The sequence below is a fragment of the Sycon ciliatum genome, chromosome 2, assembly GCF_964019385.1.
Source record: "Sycon ciliatum chromosome 2, ocSycCili1.1, whole genome shotgun sequence".
In the NCBI taxonomy this organism is placed as follows: domain Eukaryota; kingdom Metazoa; phylum Porifera; class Calcarea; order Leucosolenida; family Sycettidae; genus Sycon; species Sycon ciliatum.
The window spans coordinates 41,515,351-41,538,190 of NC_088644.1; the positions used below are offsets into that span (position 1 = coordinate 41,515,351).

A 22,840-nucleotide genomic window follows, 5' to 3' on the forward strand; every position below is an offset into this window, starting at 1 on the left:
TCTAGTACTACTTCTTGACCATGGAAAAATTTATTTTCTCATACCACACACATACGCTGCTAAATTGGCACCTCTACGTCTAAACACGGAAATTGTACACATGCAAATCGTCAGAGTTCCGACATTGACATGATACTACCAAAACAAGTCGACTTCGGAGCGGAAACAAACGCCATAGCCATCACAAACTTCAGTGGCCATGCCTCGCTCGCAAATGAGAGCAGCATCGCCCCAGAATCGCTGTCGGAAAGCTCCGTAAGGTCGCACGCACGCCGCGCTGCGCTGCCGTCACTCAAGTACGTAGAAAGTCGATGGGCTAAAATTCCGTCTCTGGGAGACTGTCGACACGGGGATCGCTCTCCATGGCTTCCCCACCATAAGCACCATCAGATTCTTCCAGGTACATCACGACGACATCGTCTTCAGCGGCTGGCGCTCCCCATATTTGCGTGCGAATTTTCTTGGCGTGCGCACCGCTCCGTAATTTGAAATTCGCTTGCATCGGCGGCTGGAACGAAATATTTTTCTATCTGTCGTCGGTCCCAGAGCGAATGACTGCTAGGTCGTCGTCGGAGAAGTCATCCGAGGACGAAAGGAACTCACTGCGCAAGAGAAATGCACCTGACGATGTTTTGACGGAGGCGGGCGGCATTGTCGGCGCGCGTGTATTTCCGTAAGTTTTCGATCGCGCAGTTCTCAATGAAATCAAATGGGACACGCGTGGATCTCTTCAGCTACCGATAGGATCATACCTAGGCTGTGTGAGGGCCACGGGAAATTCCCGTGGGCTGATGCTTCCCGTCATGCCAGGCATAGTTTTGTATGCCTGTCGAATGCGTCAACGTTGACGCATTCAAGTATGGGGCTGCCGGTAAAGGGTTAAAGTAATAACTATTAGTTGCCGCTTCTTGACAGCCGTGCTTAGTCACGCGATCACTGAAATAAACTATTTTTTTGCGGGCAAATAAACTATTTTTTTGCGGGCAATATCGCATATTATTGCCCGCGGCGCGAAAGGTGCTGATTCGCTGGAGTACGGGCAACAATCACGTGCCATGTGATAAAGATTCTTTATCCACTGACGATGTTGTTCAGAACAACGAAACGTCTGGAGAAGTATCGTAAATATTTCTATCGTTATTTAAAAATGTTATCAAATATACCACTCTAGAAAGAATACTTTTTTGATATTACAATGAGAGTGAATAATCAACGGCTTGTCCACCAACTCTTTGACTAGAGTCTATGCTAGATGGAACTTGCTGGACAAAGTCAAGCACATGTATGCATACATGCACAAAGGTCATTTAAAAACTAGTGACCTGTTTCATAACCCTCTGCATGGCTTCATGCATGCACACTCGTACTACCCCCCCCCCCCCCCCCATACACCATTGTATGCATGTTGCTTATGAGAAGCTATGTCCTTGTGACATGCCATTACCTGTTGCAGAGTACTACTTCAAGGAGGGATTGCCCAAATCGTACTACATTGGGGAATACGGAGACATACAGAATATCACCTGCCATTCGCAACATGATCTCTTCCCCGTTTGGTGCAAGCTCAGGAAGCTCAACCTAGACTTAAGCGAAACAAATTGGGCAGTGCAGTGTATTGAGCACAATCTGCAGTACTATCGCCATGCTTCGCACAATCGAGCAACATTCCCTGTTATTGTCAATGACGTGACTGCTGGCTGGTGGAAATGTATGCTGAGCTTTAGCCGTCAACCTTTTGTAACCCTTCCCCCAATAAGCTATGTGCCAATCCAACTCAAGATCAAAGGTCAGAATTTGTGTAATGGTTAAGTGAAGTACTATGATATTATGATGTTGCTTCTTCAAAAGAACAGGATTGATACCTTCTCACCAGACCATTGGCCTGGCTCTTACAAGATATGAAGAATATTTTGAATAGGTTAGACCCTGTGAAACAGAGAAGATGAACAGAGTACACTACATGTATGTAGTTCAGTAGTCCAAAGCAGACATATCGGAGCATGTCAGGTTTCACATGATGTGTGAGAAGGATAAGACAGGGGAAGGGAGGAGGGGCAGGATAACGCGTGGGAAACGTCAAAGCGCGCGTCGCCACAGATGCAGGATGACAGCAAATGCTCCGGCACCCAGCCATAGCGCAAACACGGAGCATCTCTAAACTCAGACTTGGAGAGACGAAAGCCATGACAGGATAGAGGACGTGACATTTTTGTTGTTGTTGATTTTTATTTTACTTCGCAAGGCCAAACGGGCAATGGTGCCCAATTCTATGGAAGCGAATTTCAAGGGTAGAGAGCTACGGGGAGAGAGCTACATGAAGAGAGAGAGAGAGAGAGAGAGAGAGAGAGAGAGAGAGAGAGAGAGAGAGAGAGAGAGAGAGAGAGAAAGGGGGAGAGAGATAGAGAGACACAGAGAGAGAGAGAGAGGGAAGCAGTGAGGTTAGGGGCATCGGAGGGTGGTGAGCGCATCAACGTGTGGTTGGGGGCAGCAGCGAAGAACAAATTGCTAGCGATTTCGTCAGCCAAGCAGAGCTACCACGAAGGAAGCAAGTTCAAGCTGAGCCGCATGTACTGCGCCTTCACCGCTCACAAACCCACAAACCCCTCCTTCAGCTGTTGCTGTGATGCCCGAGCCGCAGTGCGGACTTGACGTTTGGCGGTCTTGGTACGTCTGCCACACCAACTAGCGAGGGATCTGCCTTAACGATCGTTTCCCTGAGCTCATTAGTAACAGCTCGGGAGTGTGCATAGTGCCGTGGTGAGATTGGGCGGTGGGAATCGAGAAGCCCAAACCGCCATCCCGACAAGCGAACGAGAGCATATGTCGCTCCACACTGGACGGAGGGAGTCGACCAGCGAGGGCTGGAATGAGGCGGTCCCTGATGACAGCTTCCAGACTACCAAATTCCTCAGATGACATCTCCAAGGTCCGGAACAAGAAGCACAACTTGCCTTGTAGACCATGGAGAGTTGAAGTCCGGGCTTTGTAGGTTTAGACCTATCATTACTACACTTCATTCGCTTAGAGTAGTCTCGCTGGCCGAATGCTGCTATATGCAATCTGTCAGATTGACAGCATGAAACAAGGTGGAGGACACTGTGTTCGGAAACAGTGACCTTACTGCAACCTTCTGCGGTTGGCAGAGCCCCTGTACCTGCGGACCATTTGAACCATATGGGTGTTGAACCCGGTTCTGACCCTCATTATGCTAGGGGAATTTTAGACTTCTCCTTACGTCCGTCGTGTATTCTTTGATCGCTCCTGGATGTCGTCCTGGTAGTCATGTAGCTACTTAAACCTGAACTTTTTTTGAAACTTCTTTTCTTCCAACTTCTGCCCATGGCGTCCTTCTCTCAGCTCGTCAGCTGTCAACAGTTCCTGCCACCACCATGACACTGTCGCGAGAAGGTGCTCTCTATAGACGGGGTTGGTGACGTCCCGACGTGGCCATTGGTAGGCATTCACCACGTCGTAACACCCCGGCTACACGTTGGTCACGTCAACTAGTTTTGTTTGTAAATCACTTGTTTGTTGATCTTGTTACGTAAACTGGTATTGGTCAAGAAGATTTGAATGTACAAAAAACCTGAGCAATTGCAAGTGCCTCATTTTTGCTACACGTTGGTTACATTCTTTGGTACAGCTGGAGACTAACCTGTATGTTCATTATCTTGTCAAGGCCTACCCATGGCCGCGTTGGTACATCACCAACCCCGTCTATAGAGAGCACCTTCTCACGATAGTGTCATGGTGGTGGCAGGAACTGTTGACAGCTGACGAGCTGAGAGAAGGACGCCATGGGCAGAAGTTGGAAGAAAAGAAGTTTCAAAAAAGTTCAGGTTTTAAAAGTAGCTAAATGACTACCAGGACGACATCCAGGAGCGATCAAAGAATACACGACGAACGTAAGGAGAAGTCTAAAACTCCCCTAGCATAATGAGGGTCCGAACCGGGTTCAACACCCATATGGTTCAAATGGTCCGCAGGGACAGGGGCTCTGCCAACCGCGGAAGGTTGTAGTAAGGCCACTGTTTCCGAACACAGTGTCCTCCACCTTGTTTCATGCTGTCAATCTAACAATATGCGTGAACTATAACAAGGTTTATCTCATACTGGTTTTGAACTAGTATTAGATTATACAATACATGTACCGGTACATGTATTATATAATACATGTACCGGTACATGTATTGTATAATACATGTACCGGTACATGTATTATATAATACATGTACCGGTACATGTAATCTGCACAAGGCCGAATGCTGCTACATCTACTCAGTAACTACTTACCGTTGTTTCCCATGAAATGTGCCATGGCATACCTGTTCATGGCATACCTGTTCTAGTTTTGTAAACCCAGTTGAATTTCTAACTATAATATTACACAAGAGAGAGATTGGAAGCTGTATCGCAACTCTCAGTTTCATGTAACGTTATTACTCTCAGTTTCATGTAACGTTATTACGACGAGCATCAGGCAACTATAATAATAGTTAGAAGTTTCCGTCTGAAATGGAACAGTTGGTGGGGTGCTTGTAGAACGTTCAGAGCCTTCTATCTTGTTCGACTTTGGAGTGATTCATGTTGCCTGAGATGAGGAGTGCTAGGCATGAAACTCCGAGTTGCAACAAAACTCGTTGCAACACAATGTGTTGCTACTCTAAGTTTCATGCTAGTTGTGTTCATTATCATTCGGCCGAGTGATGATCTTGAGATAAAAAGATTTTACCAAAATGCAAAAGCCAACAATGTTCAATGTCATTGCTTCTGTTCGTGACTAACACTGATTGCACTGTCCACAGAAATACAACCAATTTCTGCATGGATTGAAGCAAGGGCAACAGCGTATGTGGAGGGATCGTCGGTTGTCCAGCAACACCTACCCATTGCGATGGATGATGAGACAGATCCGAAGATTGTCTACCTGGTGGGCTGGTCAAGCAATATCATTGCCATCAGCATATCTTGTACGCCGAACATGGCCACATACCCCACCCCAGAGGTGTGTATGACATTATTCCTTTCATATACCGTACTGGCTAGGGTTTACCGGGTGTTAGCGGCCGTCGTGAGTTCCCTTCGGGAACGGACACGATATTTTACTTTTTATTTATTTATTTTTTACTGGCTTGATTATACCCTTTGATTTCTTTCTCGAATAGTGCAGCATCTAGTCTAGAGAATGCTCTCTCTTGAATAGTGCTTCCCCCTCTCGTAACCAAGCACATGTGCAAGTAGTTTAGTGTTGGATTGCTAATGCTCTTGCTCATGTAACTGCATTGTTGGTTTCGGGATCAAAATCGAAGTTCTTGTTGCAGTTTCTGGTGAGTCGTGCACGCGTGATAGCTTAAGGGCCATCCGTAATTATCGATCCTTTTCACGAAGAGAAAAGTATCTTCCATGGATATGGGTGGGTGGGCTGAAGAGAGTTTCGTTATGAAATATTGATAGCTGAAACATCAGTCCATTCTGGCTGTCAAGTCAATATATTTTTCGTTCATAGGGGTGGGTGGGTGGGGGAGGGTCATAACTAAACTTTTTCGTTTCGCGAAAAATATCGATAATTCCGGATGGCCCCTTAGTAGAGTAAACTTTAGACCTGTTTTTCTTTTACTTCTCCATTTTATGCTACATAACGTTTAATGTACCCGCATTGAAATTAATTCCTAAATCTGCGGACGAACATTATACCAAATTATCCTTTGTCTTCGACGTGTTCATGACAACAGGTGCGGTTGAGTTGGAGCAAGCCAGAAGTGTTCAGTGACTCTGAAGTCAGCGTCACAAGAAATCTGACCATAACTTTACCTCTAGGTGGATATCTTCAGCCAGGCATACTACTGAGCTGTGAGATCGAGAACAAGCTCGGCAAAGCGGAACGCACGGTCGAGCTAAGAGCAGGACGTAAGTGAAAATAAACTACATAAATAAACAAGAGTTTCGGAGACAGCAGTTTGAATATAGCGACACAGACGACTAGTTGCACTGTAAGCATTAATTTCCTAAATGTCCACGTGTATGAGTAAAATGTGAATCGATGATCGCAAGGCACACAACGAAAGGGAAAGAGAGGATTTGTTCAGAAATATTTTCTTGTTACATTCATCAGTGAATCTACATTACTATGGAATGGGGATTACTTGGAACAAATCTTATATGCACTTGATAATACCGCCATTCTTATATGGACAAATAAAAGTGAAAGAAGGGGAAAATAGAGCTAAACAAAAATGTGATTATTCTAATTGCCCCGCGCTGAATACATGACAATCCCTGCATAATGCCTTACCGACCTGGACAATGTGATCACGCCTGCCCAGTCAGCTGGCGTGCCCCCTTTCGAACCCAGACAATCTTTTCGAGATTGGTCATTGCAGAGGCAGAGGTTTTTGGTTATGCTTTCCGTTCCCGTCCTGTCTCCTTCATGCTAGGTGCAACTGACTACCATGCTCTGTGTACTAGTCTGCGTATAGATTTATAATAGATGTGTGTGTTTGTGTATGCGTGTGTGTGTGTGTGTGTGTGTGTGTGTGTGTGTGTGTATGTGTTGATCAGGTACACCTAGTTTTTCACTTCAGGAAGCATGGGTCAAGGATCGGCCAGGAGGGAACACCACCGATACCAAGATTGTTCTGCACGTTTTCGGGGAGCCTCTGACTGAAATCACGGCCTGTGTAAGGATGAACTTGCTAAGCCATGCGTCGCGCTGTCAGAAGAAACTGACGGGAAGCACGACATACGCAGACCTGCCTGTTCACAATGCAGATGACCCAGTCAAGATCTTCTTCTCCTGGACTGCAGGCCAGCAATACCAGTACGAGGGACATCAGTATGGCATTGCAACATGGAATATTCAGACAAAAACGCTGCAAAGCGGCGGAGTGAGCCGAAACGACACATTCATCTTACGGTTACCCAGTATAGTACCGGGAGCCAAGAAAATAGTCAAGCTTGCGTTTACTTTCGGTGCTGCTCTTGACGGATCAATATACAGATCTCTGCCAGGTGAGCTTTTTAAATGATGTTGACAAGCAGGGAAGTTGCTGGAGTACAGGAGGGTAGCAACAGTTATCTTGCCAATACATTGAATGTAGTTGTGAAATTGAGAATAGAGTGACTCTAACACAGCTCACATGAGCACCCCAGCAATGATGTATACAAGTGATATGCATGAAAGCCAGCTGTATACCATGGTATACCGTATCGAACTGTAGATGTGGGAGTTCACCCTTTCCTCACTAGCTCAACACTTGCCATCTGCATTTTGGCAACAGTACGCGTACGGCCAATAAAACAGAGTGTTCAGGGGAAGAAACACAAAGCACTCCATGCGTTGCATGGGTGACTTGGAAGCCATCACATCCAGGATTCAAAGTTCAAGAAACCAGAATTCATTCGTGGTGATATTCTCGGCCATTCCCACTGGTTCCCCTAGCCAGCGCAGGGCAGAGCTACTCTCAACTTTCTCATGGTGGAGGACTGTCGTGCGAGTGAGCAAAGAGCGCCTGGCAGCGGCAGTATGGCGGTACGGAATGCCTTCTGCGGGGCATTTAGGGTGTTGTTCTGGGTCAATGTCTTACTGCGGTCACACGGCAGTCTAACCTTCGCGGGCGACCAGGGCACATATACTGACCAAGGTAACTTGATGTGAATTCTCGAAGTGCATCTAAATTTAATAGCGGCTCGGGGAGTGTTACATAGCACTCAGTCCCAGTGAGGCTGCACTCTGCAGTGAAAGCCTCTTCCAAGGCATGCTGGACCTCTTTGCTCCGAAGAAGGCAAACCACTACTAAAATTGTTGATTGCATGTTTGTGTCTTTCCCTCAAACTAGTAAAGAGACGAATATGCCAACTTCTAGTTTCGGTCTGGTGGCTTTGTTCCCATAGCTCAGATGGTTAGAGCACTGCTCATGACAAGCAAGGCCCCACCAGGAACGGGTTCAAGTCCTGGTGGGGCTGGCCTTTTCTTCTCTTTTCAGGCAGTTCACTCCCCAACTGATCCTTTGAACAATATTATTATTATTGTTGCTTGAATTTCTGGATGGTCGCGTTGTCGTCCATCCATTCATCACCGAGAATTGTACAGAAATCTACTAAACATTGTTCTCCATCTACAAAACAGCTGTTTACTCTCCTAAGTATTATACTGTATAGGTACATGTAAGTGCATGGAAGCCTTGGAAGGAATGTCCCTGATTTCTAACGTTACCACATACAGCAGTCGGCGGATAATGTATTTGCGTATACATAATTATACTTCAGTACATTGTACTGAAGTATAATTATGACACGACATCTCTATTCAGGCTCAACAAGCTTTACTCGACTTATAGTCATGTATTGACTATAGGTGGAATCTTGGTATTGCTTCTGTACAGCCAAGTCCTGGCCATCAGGAATCTCGATACAGACGAACAGGGATACGGATTGGATGAGCTTTCACATCGGCGAGAAGCTTTGCCTTGTGTGCGCAGTTCATCCTAATCCGTACAACGAGAGCGTTGTTCCTGTTCTGGAGTGGAGTTTGAACGGCAACACAAGTGCCTTGACAAAGAATACACAGCAACTCGCCGCATCGTTCAAAGAAACGGGAAAGAATGGATGGCTGTCTGTGGTTCAGATCGATTCTTCAACAGACCAAGACATAGGAGTATACGTGTGCAAGGCGTCCTTTCCTTCCCTCCAGCTCCAAGCAAATGTTACACTTGAGCAAAAACGTGAGTTGACATGTGTTTTAACGCTTGTGGCTGTACGTAGAAAGAAGTGTATGAATTTTAAAAACATTATTTATATTTCATGATTCGTGTATAGACTCGTCGCACGGCGTTTTCGCGTCCGTAGGAACACCAGCACCCATAAAACGCAAACCTGCTTTCAAAAGCAAGTTTCATTCAGGCATGCGCATGTACAGCTTGTAACTATCTATAATATGTTTGTAGCCATGTTGGCCATCATGGCAATTGCATGCCCAACCCAACCCTGTGCAAGACCACCAGACATAAACCTCTCAGCAACTGAGGCCACAACTACTAGGAATAGCCCATAGCAGATTGTCTAGCCCACAGTTGTACCGAAAATCACGAAGTTTTTTCAAGAATGCATGCTAGATAGCCTAGAGCCTATACTAGATGGAAGCTAGAGCCTATGCTAGATGGAACCTAGAGCCTATGTCAAAAAAGTATTCTTTCTAGACCAAAGAGTGGTATATTTGATAACATTTAATAACGATAGAAATATTTACGATACTTCTCCAGACGTTTCGTTGTTCTGAACAACATCGTCAGTGGATAAAGAATAAGGACGTTTCGTTGTTCTGAACAACATCGTCAGTGGATAAAGAAAAAGGATAAAGATTCTTTATCCACTGACGATGTTGTTCAGAACAACGAAACGTCTGGAGAAGTATCGTAAATATTTCTATCGTTATTAAATGTTATCAAATATACCACTCTTTGGTCTAGAAAGAATACTTTTTTGATATTACAATGAGAGTGAATAATCAACGGCTTGTCCACCAACTCTTTGACTAGAGCCTATGCTAGATGGAACTTGCTGGACAAAGTCAAGCACATGTATGCATACATGCACAAAGGTCATTTAAAAACTAGTGACCTGTCTCATAACCCTCTGCATGGCTTCATGCATGCACACTCGTACTACCCCCCCCCCCCCCTATACACCATTGTATGCATGTTGCTTATGAGAAGCTATGTCCTTGTGACATGCCATTACCTGTTGCAGAGTACTACTTCAAGGAGGGATTGCCCAAATCGTACTACATTGGGGAATACGGAGACATACAGAATATCACCTGCCATTCGCAACATGATCTCTTCCCCGTTTGGTGCAAGCTCAGGAAGCTCAACCTAGACTTAAGCGAAACAAATTGGGCAGTGCAGTGTATTGAGCACAATCTGCAGTACAATCGCCATGCTTCGCACAATCGAGCAACATTCCCTGTTATTGTCAATGACGTGACTGCTGGCTGGTGGAAATGTATGCTGAGCTTTAGCCGTCAACCTTTTGTAACCCTTCCCCCAATAAGCAATGTGCCAATCCAACTCAAGATCAAAGGTCAGAATTTGTGTAATGGTTAAGTGAAGTACTATGATATTATGATGTTGCTTCTTCAAAAGAACAGGATTGATACCTTCTCACCAGACCATTGGCCTGGCTCTTACAAGATATGAAGAATATTTTGAATAGGTCAGATCCTGTGAAACAGAGAAGATGAACAGAGTACATTACATGTATGTAGTTCAGTAGTCCAAAGCAGACATATTGGAGCATGTCAGGTTTCACATGATGTGTGAGAAGGATAAGACAGGGGAAGGGAGGAGGGGCAGGATAACGCGTGGGAAACGTCAAAGCGCGCGTCGCCACAGATGCAGGATGACAGCAAATGCTCCGGCACCCAGCCATAGCGCAAACACGGAGCATCTCTAAACTCAGACTTGGAGAGACGAAAGCCATGACAGGATAGAGGACGTGACATTTTTGTTGTTGTTGATTTTTATTTTACTTCGCAAGGCCAAACGGGCAATGGTGCCCAATTCTATGGAAGCGAATTTCAAGGGTAGAGAGCTACGGGGAGAGAGCTACATCAAGAGAGAGAGAGAGAGAGAGAGAGAGAGAGAGAGAGAGAGAGAGAGAGAGAGAGAGAGAAAGGGGGAGAGAGATAGAGAGACACACAGAGAGAGAGAGGGAAGCAGTGAGGTTAGGGACATCGGAGGGTGGTGAGCGCATCAACGTGTGGTTGGGGGCAGCAGCGAAGAACAAATTGCTAGCGATTTCGTCAGCCAAGCAGAGCTACCACGCACGGAAGCAAGTTCAAGCTGAGCCGCATGTACTGCGCCTTCACCGCTCACAAACCCACAAACCCCTCCTTCAGCTGTTGCTGTGATGCCCGAGCCGCAGTGCGGACTTGACGTTTGGCGGTCTTGGTACGTCTGCCACACCAACTAGCGAGGGATCTGCCTTAACGATCGTTTCCCTGAGCTCATTAGTAACAGCTCGGGAGTGTGCATAGTGCCGTGGTGAGATTGGGCGGTGGGAATCGAGAAGCCCAAACCGCCATCCCGACAAGCGAACGAGAGCATATGTCGCTCCACACTGGACGGAGGGAGTCGACCAGCGAGGGCTGGAATGAGGCGGTCCCTGATGACAGCTTCCAGACTACCAAATTCCTCAGATGACATCTCCAAGGTCCGGAACAAGAAGCACAACTTGCCTTGTAGACCATGGGGAGTTGAAGTCCGGGCTTTGTAGGTTTAGACCTATCATTACTACACTTCATTCGCTTAGAGTAGTCTCGCTGGCCGAATGCTGCTATATGCAATCTGTCAGATTGACAGCATGAAACAAGGTGGAGGACACTGTGTTCGGAAACAGTGACCTTACTACAACCTTCTGCGGTTGGCAGAGCCCTTGTCCCTGCGGACCATTTGAACCATATGGGTGTTGAACCCGGTTCTGACCCTCATTATGCTAGGGGAATTTTAGACTTCTCCTTACGTCCGTCGTGTATTCTTTGATCGCTCCTGGATGTCGTCCTGGTAGTCATGTAGCTACTTAAACCTGAACTTTTTTTGAAACTTCTTTTCTTCCAACTTCTGCCCATGGCGTCCTTCTCTCAGCTCGTCAGCTGTCAACAGTTCCTGCCACCACCATGACACTATCGCGAGAAGGTGCTCTCTATAGGCGGGGTTGGTGACGTCCCGACGCGGCCATTGGTAGGCCTTCACCACGTCGTAACACCCCGGCTACACGTTGGTCACGTCAACTAGTTTTGTTTGTAAATCACTTGTTTGTTGATCTTGTTACGTAAACTGGTATTGGTCAAGAAGATTTGAATGTACAAAAAACCTGAGCAATTGCTAGTGCCTCATTTTTGCTACACGTTGGTTACATTCTTTGGTACAGCTGGGGACTAACCTGTATGTTCATTATCTTGTCAAGGCCTACCCATGGCCGCGTCGGTACATCACCAACCCCGTCTATAGAGAGCACCTTCTCGCGATAGTGTCATGGTGGTGGCAGGAACTGTTGACAGCTGACGAGCTGAGAGAAGGACGCCATGGGCAGAAGTTGGAAGAAAAGAAGTTTCAAAAAAGTTCAGGTTTTAAAAGTATCTACATGACTACCAGGACGACATCCAGGAGCGATCAAAGAATACACGACGGACGTAAGGAGAAGTCTAAAACTCCCCTAGCATAATGAGGGTTTAGAACCGGGTTCAACACCCATGTGGTTCAAATGGTCCGCAGGGACAGGGGCTCTGCCAACCGCGGAAGGTTGTAGTAAGGCCACTGTTTCCGAACACAGTGTCCTCCACCTTGTTTCATGCTGTCAATCTAACAATATGCGTGAACTATAACAGGGCTTATCTCATACTGGTTTTGAACTAGTATTAGATTATACAATACATGTACCGGTACATGTAATCTGCACAAGGCCGAATGCTGCTACATCTACTCAGTAACTACTTACCTTTGTTTCCCATGAAATGTGCCATGGCATACCTGTTCATGGCATACCTGTTCTAGTTTTGTAAACCCAGTTGAATTTCTAACTATAATAATACACAAGAGAGAGATTGGAAGCTGTATCGCAACTCTCAGTTTCATGTAACGTTATTACGACGAGCATCAGGCAACTATAATAATAGTTAGAAGTTTCCGTCTGAAATGGAACAGTTGGTGGGGTGCTTGTAGAACGTTCAGAGCCTTCTATTTTGTTCGACTTTGGAGTGATTCATGTTGCCTGAGATGAGGAGTGCTAAGCATGAAACTCCGAGTTGCAACAAAACTCGTTGCAACACAATGTGTTGCTACTCTAAGTTTCATGCTAGTTGTGTTCATTATCATTCGGCCGAGTGATGATCTTGAGATAAAAAGATTTTACCAAAATGCAAAAGCCAACAATGTTCAATGTCATTGCTTCTGTTCGTGACTAACACTGATTGCACTGTCCACAGAAATACAACCAATTTCTGCATGGATTGAAGCAAGGGCAACAGCGTATGTGGAGGGATCGTCGGTTGTCCAGCAACACCTACCCATTGCGATGGATGATGAGACAGATCCGAAGATTGTCTACCTGGTGGGCTGGTCAAGCAATATCATTGCCATCAGCATATCTTGTACGCCGAACATGGCCACATACCCCACCCCAGAGGTGTGTATGACATTATTCCTTTCATATACCGTACTGGCTAGGGTTTACCGGGTGTTAGCGGCCGTCGTGAGTTCCCTTCGGGAACGGACACGATATTTTACTTTTTATTTATTTATTTTTTACTGGCTTGATTATACCCTTTGATTTCTTTCTCGAATAGTGCAGCATCTAGTCTAGAGAATGCTCTCTCTTGAATAGTGCTTCCCCCTCTCGTAACCAAGCACATGTGCAAGTAGTTTAGTGTTGGATTGCTAATGCTCTTGCTCATGTAACTGCATTGTTGGTTTCGGGATCAAAATCGAAGTTCTTGTTGCAGTTTCTGGTGAGTCGTGCACGCGTGATAGCTTAAGGGCCATCCGTAATTATCGATCCTTTTCACGAAGAGAAAAGTATCTTCCATGGATATGGGTGGGTGGGCTGAAGAGAGTTTCGTTATGAAATATTGATAGCTGAAACATCAGTCCATTCTGGCTGTCAAGTCAATATATTTTTCGTTCATAGGGGTGGGTGGGTGGGGGAGGGTCATAACTAAACTTTTTCGTTTCGCGAAAAATATCGATAATTCCGGATGGCCCCTTAGTAGAGTAAACTTTAGACCTGTTCTTCTTTTACTTCTCCATTTTATGCTACAAGACGTAAATGTACCCGCATTGAAATTAATTCCTAAATCTGCGGAAGAACAGTATACCAAATTATCCTTTGTCTTCGACGTGTTCATGACAACAGGTGCGGTTGAGTTGGAGCAAGCCAGAAGTGTTCAGTGACTCTGAAGTCAGCGTCACAAGAAATCTGACCATACCTTTACCTCCAGGTGGATATCTTCAGCCAGGCATACTACTGAGCTGTGAGATCGAGAACAAGCTCGGCAAAGCGGAACGCACGGTCGAGCTAAGAGCAGGACGTAAGTGAAAATAAACTACATAAATAAACAAGAGTCAAGAGTTTCGGAGACAGCAGTTTGAATATAGCGACACAGACGACTAGTTGGACTGTAAGCATTAATTTCCTAAATGTCCACGTGTATGAGTAAAATGTGAATCGATGATCGCAAGGCACACAACGAAAGGGAAAGAGAGGATTTGTTCAGAACTATTTTCTTGTTACATCCATCAGTGAATCTACGTTACAATGGAATGGGGATTACTTGAAACAAATCTTAAGCTCGGAGTTGCACTGATGAGGCCTCATTGGCCGAAACAGTCTGGCTGTCTGCATCATTGAGTATTTCGCTCCTCGATTTCGATCTTGTAGAGCACTCTTAATAGGACGCACTTGCGCTGGTTAGCTTTATGCTTTGCCCGCTGCTTCTAGTAGTTTGAGCACTCTCAGCGCTAGTACATCGAGCTGTCCTAATGTCTGTGGTTCTCGTAGCCATGGCTGGCAGTTCAATCCTATTTCAAGCTCGGAGTTGCACTGATGAGGCCTCATTGGCCGAAACAGTCTGGCTGTCTGCATCATTGAAACAAATCTTATATGCACTTGAAAATACCGCCATTCTTATATGGAAAAATAAAAGTGAAAGAAGGGGAAAATAGAGCAAAACAAAAATGTGATTATTCTAATTGTCCCGCGCTGAATACATGTATAATCCCTGCATAATGCCTTACCGACCTGGACAATGTGATCACGCCTGCCCAGTCAGCTGGCGTGCCCCCTTTCGAACCCAGACAATCTTTTCGAGATTGGTCTATTGTTAGGTGTCATGCAGAGGCAGATTTTTTGGTTATGCTTTCCGTTCCCGTCCTGTCTCCTTCATGCTAGGTGCAACTGACTGCCATGCTCTGTGTACTAGTCTGTATAGATTATTATATGTGTGTGTGTGTATGTGTGTGTGTGTGTGTGTGTGTGTGTGTGTGTATGTGTATGTGTATGTGTGTGTGTGTCTGTGTGTGTGTGTGTGTGTGTGTGTGTGTGTGTGTGTGTGTGTGTGTGTGTGTGTGTGTGTGTGTGTGTGTGTGTTGATCAGGTACACCTAGTTTGACGGTTCAGGAAGCATGGGTCAAGGATCGGCCAGGAGGGAACACCACCGATACCAAGATTGTTCTGCACGTTTTCGGGGAGCCTCTGACTGAAATCACGGCCTGTGTAAGGATGAACTTGCTAAGCCATGCGTCGCGCTGTCAGAAGAAACTGACGGGAAGCACGACATACGCAGACCTGCCTGTTCACAATGCAGATGACCCAGTCAAGATCTTCTTCTCCTGGACTGCAGGCCAGCAATACCAGTACGAGGGACATCAGTATGGCATTGCAACATGGAATATTCAGACAAAAACGCTGCAAAGCGGCGGAGTAAGCCGAAACGACACATTCATCTTACGGTTACCCAGTATAGTACCGGGAGCCAAGAAAATAGTCAAGCTTGCGTTTACTTTCGGTGCTGCTCTTGACGGATCAATATACAGATCTCTGCCAGGTGAGCTTTAATGATGTTGACAAGCAGGGAAGTTGCTGGAGTACAGGAGGGTAGCAACAGTTATCTTGCCAATACATTGAATGTAGTTGTGAAATTGAGAATAGAGTGACTCTAACACAGCTCACATGAGCACCCCAGCAATGATGTATACAAGTGATATGCATGAAAGCCAGCTGTATACCATGGTATACCGTGTCGAACTGTAGATGTGGGAGTTCACCCTTTCCTCACTAGCTCAACACTTGCCATCTGCAGAACATAATCCACATCTGATATCATCAAATCTTTGATGCGGCATTAGGCCTGACAGAGTGTAAACACTTCCGGATTACTACTCCATGGCAATGATGGGGAATACCTCAGATACCATCGAATTTGTTTACAGTGTGGCAAATCCTTCAAACTTCAGACCGAAACAAGTCAGTGCAGCCGAAGTAGGCAAAGAACAAGTGCTGAGGACTGTTGTGTGCTCCCAGGTCTATAACCTCTGAACCCATGAGAGTGGCCAGCCAACAGTGAGCGTAATGGTACAGTATAGTGGCAGTGCATTCGGCAATGAACCAAAACCTGTTGAATTCCGAGCAACATACCTCAAGTCCAACAGCTACATGTATGTACTGGGCGGCAATAGGTCTCAGTATCAACAACAGAGTGAGCTATGCCCTTATTATGATTCAGTCACTGTGCTGGTTGGCTGTTTCAAGCCTGTTTGCATGGCGATTTTCGATTTTCCGTCCCCCAAGAGGCGGCAACATGCACTGGTGGTGGTGACGTTTCAAATTTACTTAATAACCGTGACCTGTTGCATGATAAACCTGAAATGAAATAGACTTACTTGTAGTTGGACGACAAAGTGATAATGGATAACCCGGTCCACACATTTCAACTAATATGTGGCGTAAGTTATTGTCCTGCGAAGGATCCGAGGCATGGGTGTGTTTAAGGAAATGTTGTGTGTTTCTGTTGCCTGTATTTATTTGCAGAAATGAGACCAAGGTCAGCGTGGATTGAAATGAGGGGAGCAGGAGCATATGTGGAAGGATCAATGCATGTCCAGCACCGTCTGCGGGTGGTGATGGACGATTATACCAATCCCAGTATTTTAAACATGACCGACTGGTCAAGCGATACCAGTGTGATCAATCTCTCATGCACTGCGGACATGGCAACACACCCCACTCCAGAGGTATATCTTACATGCAAGTGCAATGTTTCAAGTTAGTGTAGCTGTGAAGCTTCAATGGGAATTCTTGTCCGACCACGGGGCTATTTAAAAAATCTTTCCTACCTTGCTAGACTGCCGTGGCCTATTGATCATGTGAGAACCTGGGTTGAATTGAATGTATTCTCTGTTACATTTTCTTTGATACACGGTTGGCGCGAGCTCCCCCCCCCCTCCCCTGTCATTTTGTTAATGGTGTGGTTATTGCCCAAGTATGCCTGTGACAAACGTTTCTCTCTGCATACTACTCTGGCACAAAGTCTGACGTTGATAGAGGCCTGGAAAGTATCGCAGAGAAGGCGCAATTTCGTCCTCGTTTTGTGTATACAAAATTTGAAAATCTTATATCACAGTACCATATACATGTATTTATTTTATTTTATTTATTTAATAATGTAGTTATATGCCGTTCAAACAATGAGAGGACGAAAAAATGTTTTAACACACTAACCGATCATCAGAAAACAGTTTTGTGGGCAAAAAAAGTGCAAGCATTATAAATCAGGCATTATTCATTATTACTTCAATGTGTTCATGACAACAGATACGCCTCAGTTGGAGCAAGCCAGGTGAATCCGAAGAATCTTCTATAACCAGTGTTACAAGAAACCTGACCAAAACCTTCAATTCGACCAGTCATCTTCAGCCAGGTACAATAGTCACATGTAAGATCGAGAACAAGCTCGGCAAAGTGGAACGCACCGTCGAGCTAGTAACAGGATGTAAAATGTAAGTAGGTATGGCCTTCATGACATTGTACATTGTACATTGTACATTGTACATTCTTCTGCTTCCAGTTTGTCCTGTGTGGTGGCTGTTGGTGCAATCTCCACTAATGACGGAGTTTATCAATTTTTTAGCGCTATAGCTGCAGAATAACATGGGCAATCAAGGCTTGTTTGCTGCTGCTTAAAAAGTTTCATCCTCTCGCAATCATCAGGCATCGCAATAAAATGTAACTAGCACGGTCTTTGTGTCAATATCTACTTTTCATGCTAATACAGGGCAAACTGCTACGACGGATTTGCCACAGACAAGTAGCATGTCGTTTTCCACGTCTGGCTCAATTCTGCCAGTTGGCGGACAAGCCAAAGGAACTGGACTTCACCCGGTCCTAGTGGTCAGTATTGTTATAGGATCGATTACTCTCGCCGTAATTACAACCATCGCGGTTTTGATGTTCTACAGATGCGCGCAGAATTTACCTGCCAAAAACTGACAGTACGTTCTGGATTGTAAGGAAAAATTCCCGATTTTGCCTTTTTTCTGGCAGCGTTTATTCTCCGCAATTCATTTATATATTTTTTGTTCTCGGATGGTGAGCCTTGTCCTTTTCCTTTCTTCATCATATTTTTTGTTATGAAAAGTATAAATGCCGCAGACATCACCACGCAACATGACAATTTGTTCAAGTGTTCATGAGTTGTTTCTGCACTGTTCATGCCCATTTGTCACACTTACTCTTTATCTTAGTTCTCACTTTTTGTAATACTTACGCATCATGTGTCACACTTCTTTGGATTTTTAACCTTTGTTTTTCCCTTGATCATGTTAGTTCTGTATTTCCACTGATGATCGGAGCTTGAAAATCGATTTTGGAAACACACAAAACCAAACCTTGAACAAATTGTCATGTTGCGTGGTGATGTCTGCGGCATTCATACTTTTCATAGCTATTATTAAACTTTTATCTCCACGTAGATTATTTGTATATTTTTTGTTGTTTCACTTTTCTGGCTGTTCGCTTCCCTAGATCCCTGGTAGTTTACATGGTTTACTTTATCCAATTCCCATTTCAAATCATCCATAATATAGCCTTTTGTAATAATGACGTCAACATTCACAATATCTTTGATTAAAAATGATGATGTAATGAATCACATAGCTAAGCATGTTCTACCAACAGAAGGATTTTTGCCTTAGGAATTTTTCTAGGCATGCTGCCCAGTTAGTTGGGAACTTGTGGCCTGACATGAGGTAAATATGGATGCAGTGAATGAGAATTTTGGTCTTTGACAACTTGGTGGTGGGTCTGATCTACTCACCTACATGTACATGGATAAGCTGAGTCTCACTCGAATCGTGAAATTGAAGAAAAACGTATGAACGTTTCCGAATGAAGTGTCAGCACTGATGCAATCCTCACAGTCAAGTAAAGACAATTTAGTAACCGAACGAAAACCGAACGAAAACGTTCGGTTACAAAAATGTTCTGTTACTAAATTGGCTTGACTTGACTGTGTGGATCGCGCCGGTGCTGACACTTCTCGAAATTGGATACGCCTCCAATTCTTGCCTTGAAATCCTTTACACAAAGTTATTCGCTCTGCTCAGGCTCGGGAAAAAAAGCCCGTGCCGAGCGGGAAAGTTCACTGCTCGCTTGTTGAGAAGTAAAATGAAGAAACTGACTGTACGAGTATTAGAGAATATGCAAGTACTTTCATGGTTGTGGCCTTGTGGGCCAGTGGATTGCATTATGGGGTCGTTTAAAAGTACAGTATACAACGTGAGTCGGCGATTTTACTTACGCTAGCTGCCACTCCGTAATAATCTTTATATTAATTTAAAAAGAATCTCTACTACTGATGTAATCATGTACCTAAAATACCTACTACAAGTACTAGGCCGGATTACTTTATAAGAAAGGGACCAAATAACTACAAGTTACGCCTGAATGTCCGCTGACACCACCCGTTACTTGACAATCAGCTCATGTAATAACATAATGCACGATACTAACCGACGGTGTTGAGGTTCTACACGTACCGTAGTAGCTGTTAATCAGGTCTGCCAGTGCCACGTCTTGGAAGAGCTCAGTCTCCAATCGCCTTTCAACTTAGATGGTTCTAAGAGTAATAACATAGGAGGGGAAGGTGCGCGCAATCAAGACAAGCACAAGCTGAACGTTTCAGCTGTGAAGGACGTTGGCGGATGTACATGCATGTCGATGACGATACTGGCAAGACCATTGGACAATACTTGGTCAAATCACGATTCACGGATGCAAAGCAACCTAGCACACAACGTATGTGTCTCTTGAAGAGTCACACAAGTTGTATGGTATGCTTTGCGTCCTTGAATCCTGGTTTGACGGTACTGTCCAATGGTCTTGCCAGTATCGTCATCGACATTACAGCCCAATTTGCAGTTCCTTGGTCCTTTTCTTTGCTATAAATTCATCCTTGGCTCTTCATCTTAGGCCATTATTAGTTTCCTTCTGAAATCGAGGTTGTGGTCTTAGCAGTTTCCCTCTAACCATTGATTTCCGGCATTATCTTTGAGGGAAGCTATCTATACGTGGTCCAGCTTATCTTTTAGCATCTGGAACTCTCTTGCTTTTGTGATTAGCTGCTACATTGCAATTCCCTACATTCATGCAGAGAAAGCCATTGTGCAAGTTACATTCCAAGAATGATCAGAACGGCTATTTTTGCCTTGTTTGTTTAGTGCTGGGCAAGGTAACATGCAGGTGCCACTATCCAGTTCTCTTCATGTACTGAAGTGTACATGTACATGCATGCACGAGCGGAGTCGTTAACCCTGACGCAGGTTAGCCCTTAGCGGATATAAATGTTGGCAGAAAAATGGCATAATTATTATTTGGTGCTTTTTCTGGTATGTTTCATGCATGTTTGGTAGGTAGATAAAGAAATGGAGCAGAATTGAAATAAGTGCCTGTCATAGCGGTTGTTGGATTTTGTCAATTTCACTGCTTTTCGAGCAGAATCTGCCAAATGTCGAGCATTATCCGCCAAGGCCTGGCGCCGAGTCATCGGTCAACTGACTTGTGATTGCGGGAGGTGTATATGGTATCGGTCATGAATCATGATCTAGACAAATATCACCCTGTGGCGCTGCATAATCGTCTTTTTACTCTTAGCGCACGTTTCCCTGTCTTCCATCACCGTCGGTCATGAATCATGATCTAGACAAATATCACCCTGTGACACTGCATAATCGTCTTAGCGCACCTTTCCCTGTCTTCCATCACCGTCAGGCATGCGGAAGTGAAGTCTGCAGCTACAATGACTTATGTACATTGCCCTAGCCACCCTACTGACTGTACAGGCACAGCTGTCCTCCTACTCCTAGCACAGTACACTACTACTACTAGCACAGTACACTAGTCACTACTACTAGCACAGACAGTACACTAGTCACTACTACTAGCACAGTACACTACACTAGTCAGGACCCTGTGTTCAGGTGTTGCTCCTACTACACTGTCTACAGTGTAGTGTGTGGTCCTGTGGATCACGTATCATCCTACCCACTATACATGATACATACCGCTGCTGCCAAAGCTGACAAACTGCACTGCTGAAGGGGCTAGTCTCGGGCACCTTCCACCAAGATTGTCAAGATGTCAGCAAACACACAAAACAAGACTGCACGATCTTCAAGCTACCCCTAGCTACTGTACTGCAAATGTCTACAGTAATGCTACACATGACTACACAATGTCATGATGTGCAGCCGGACAGCGTTCGTCCATTCCCAAATAATTAATAGGTCAGGTGTATGCATGCACTGTACTAGTTGCGTCCTCTACACCGAATAATTATTAGTTTTGCAAAATAAAAACAATGCACCGGTAGTAGATGCACACACGTTAGCAGTGGAACGAAGTTGAAACAATATTTATGGTTGTTAGACTCGGGTGGAGAGCCAATGATCTATAAACAATGTTGTTGCTCAGAGCTTCATGGGTACCAGTATTCATCTCAGACACCAATCATACATCTAGCATGTACTAGGCACCGGCGGATTCTGCCGGCAGAAAAAATTGGCAGAATTCGGTGCTTTTTCTGGTACGTTTCATGCATGTTTGGTATGTGGATAAAGAAATGGAGCAGAATTCGAGGAATTGCCCGCTATAAGGTTTGTATGGTTCTGCCAATTTCAGTGCTATTTCACTGCATTTCATTTTCATTTTTTACTCACAAAGACAATTGCCTCAAACTTTTAAGTAAGAGTCAAAGTAAAAAAAGACAGCCGAAATTCGGTAAATAAATAGAACACTCATTTGCAGTGTAAGATTGAACAAAAAAGCTTGACAACATGATGGTACCATGTACCGAGAGAACGGTTTTATTCACAACATCAACTGGGCCCTTCGCGTAAAACCATGAAATAAGAGTCAAAGCAAAAAGACAACCCAATTTCGGAAATAAGTAGAACACTCAATTGAAGTGCCAGTGGTAAGTAAAGACTTTGTGGAGAAAAGGTCGCACGTTCTCGTTACCACCGACTACACACTCTGACTCAGTACAGTACAGCAAAACTATTGCCGTGGTAACCTGGTAACCCACTAGCCACTGCCGGGCATGCACTAGGGTTACACCATAGGCATAGGCATAGGAGAGGCGCGAGACAACACAGGCGCGGCAATAGCCCGGCTGCAGATGGATATTGAGCATGCACCTGTGCAAGGATTTACATGTAGCAACATTGCTTGTACACGTACAGTAGATCTACGTGTACATTGTATCTGCGGGTAATTCAGGCTTCAAAGGCATGTCCTGGACTTTGAAGACCTCAAGCAAACGATGACGATGTACGTCAAAGACAAGTACATGATTGTAATGATGTGCATGTATGCAGGCGGGTCCGGGGGGATAGTCGTGATGGGTGGCATCGTCCCATGCCCAGGAGGAATCCGCACTTACGCCTATTGTACTTGTAGTCTCCGGCGGCATGCACACGACTGGTCGTGTAGCACCTCGATGCTTGACAAGCGGTGGATACGACTAGTAGTCTAGGGCTATAGGGCCAGGAGCGTGCCAAAAATAATTGTCTCTACGATGTCATGTAGAGTTTATTGCATACGATGTAGCCAGCTTCATTCACTGGTTATCATGATTCATGGAATTCATGTTGCCCAGTGCAGCCTGACTCGATCGATCGCGCGATGCTCTGTGGTCACATGGCTCATGCATAATGAAGATGATGAGGCTCTAGGTACCAAGTCACAGACTGAAAGCGGATGGTGAGTAGTATGATTACCACTCCACCATCTCTAA

At 44.9% G+C, this 22,840-nt stretch overlaps 1 protein-coding gene across 1 annotated transcript in view; it reads left to right on the forward strand.

Annotated features, from left to right (window-relative positions):
* LOC135810139 (uncharacterized) overlaps positions 1 to 18,820 on the forward strand; it is a 34,465-nt gene extending 15,645 nt beyond the window's left edge. Inside the window, exons 8-19 of the mRNA XM_065323604.1 lie at positions 1,454 to 1,786; positions 4,806 to 5,005; positions 5,733 to 5,907; positions 6,559 to 7,008; positions 8,382 to 8,720; positions 9,745 to 10,077; positions 12,980 to 13,179; positions 13,906 to 14,080; positions 15,146 to 15,595; positions 16,579 to 16,781; positions 17,362 to 17,546; positions 17,822 to 18,820. Of these exons, the coding sequence (XP_065179676.1) occupies positions 1,454 to 1,786; positions 4,806 to 5,005; positions 5,733 to 5,907; positions 6,559 to 7,008; positions 8,382 to 8,720; positions 9,745 to 10,077; positions 12,980 to 13,179; positions 13,906 to 14,080; positions 15,146 to 15,595; positions 16,579 to 16,781; positions 17,362 to 17,546; positions 17,822 to 17,858 (3,080 nt within the window). The 3' untranslated portion in view covers positions 17,859 to 18,820. The remainder of the gene's footprint in view (positions 1 to 1,453; positions 1,787 to 4,805; positions 5,006 to 5,732; positions 5,908 to 6,558; positions 7,009 to 8,381; positions 8,721 to 9,744; positions 10,078 to 12,979; positions 13,180 to 13,905; positions 14,081 to 15,145; positions 15,596 to 16,578; positions 16,782 to 17,361; positions 17,547 to 17,821) is intronic.
* Positions 18,821 to 22,840: the final 4,020 nt, after the last annotated feature.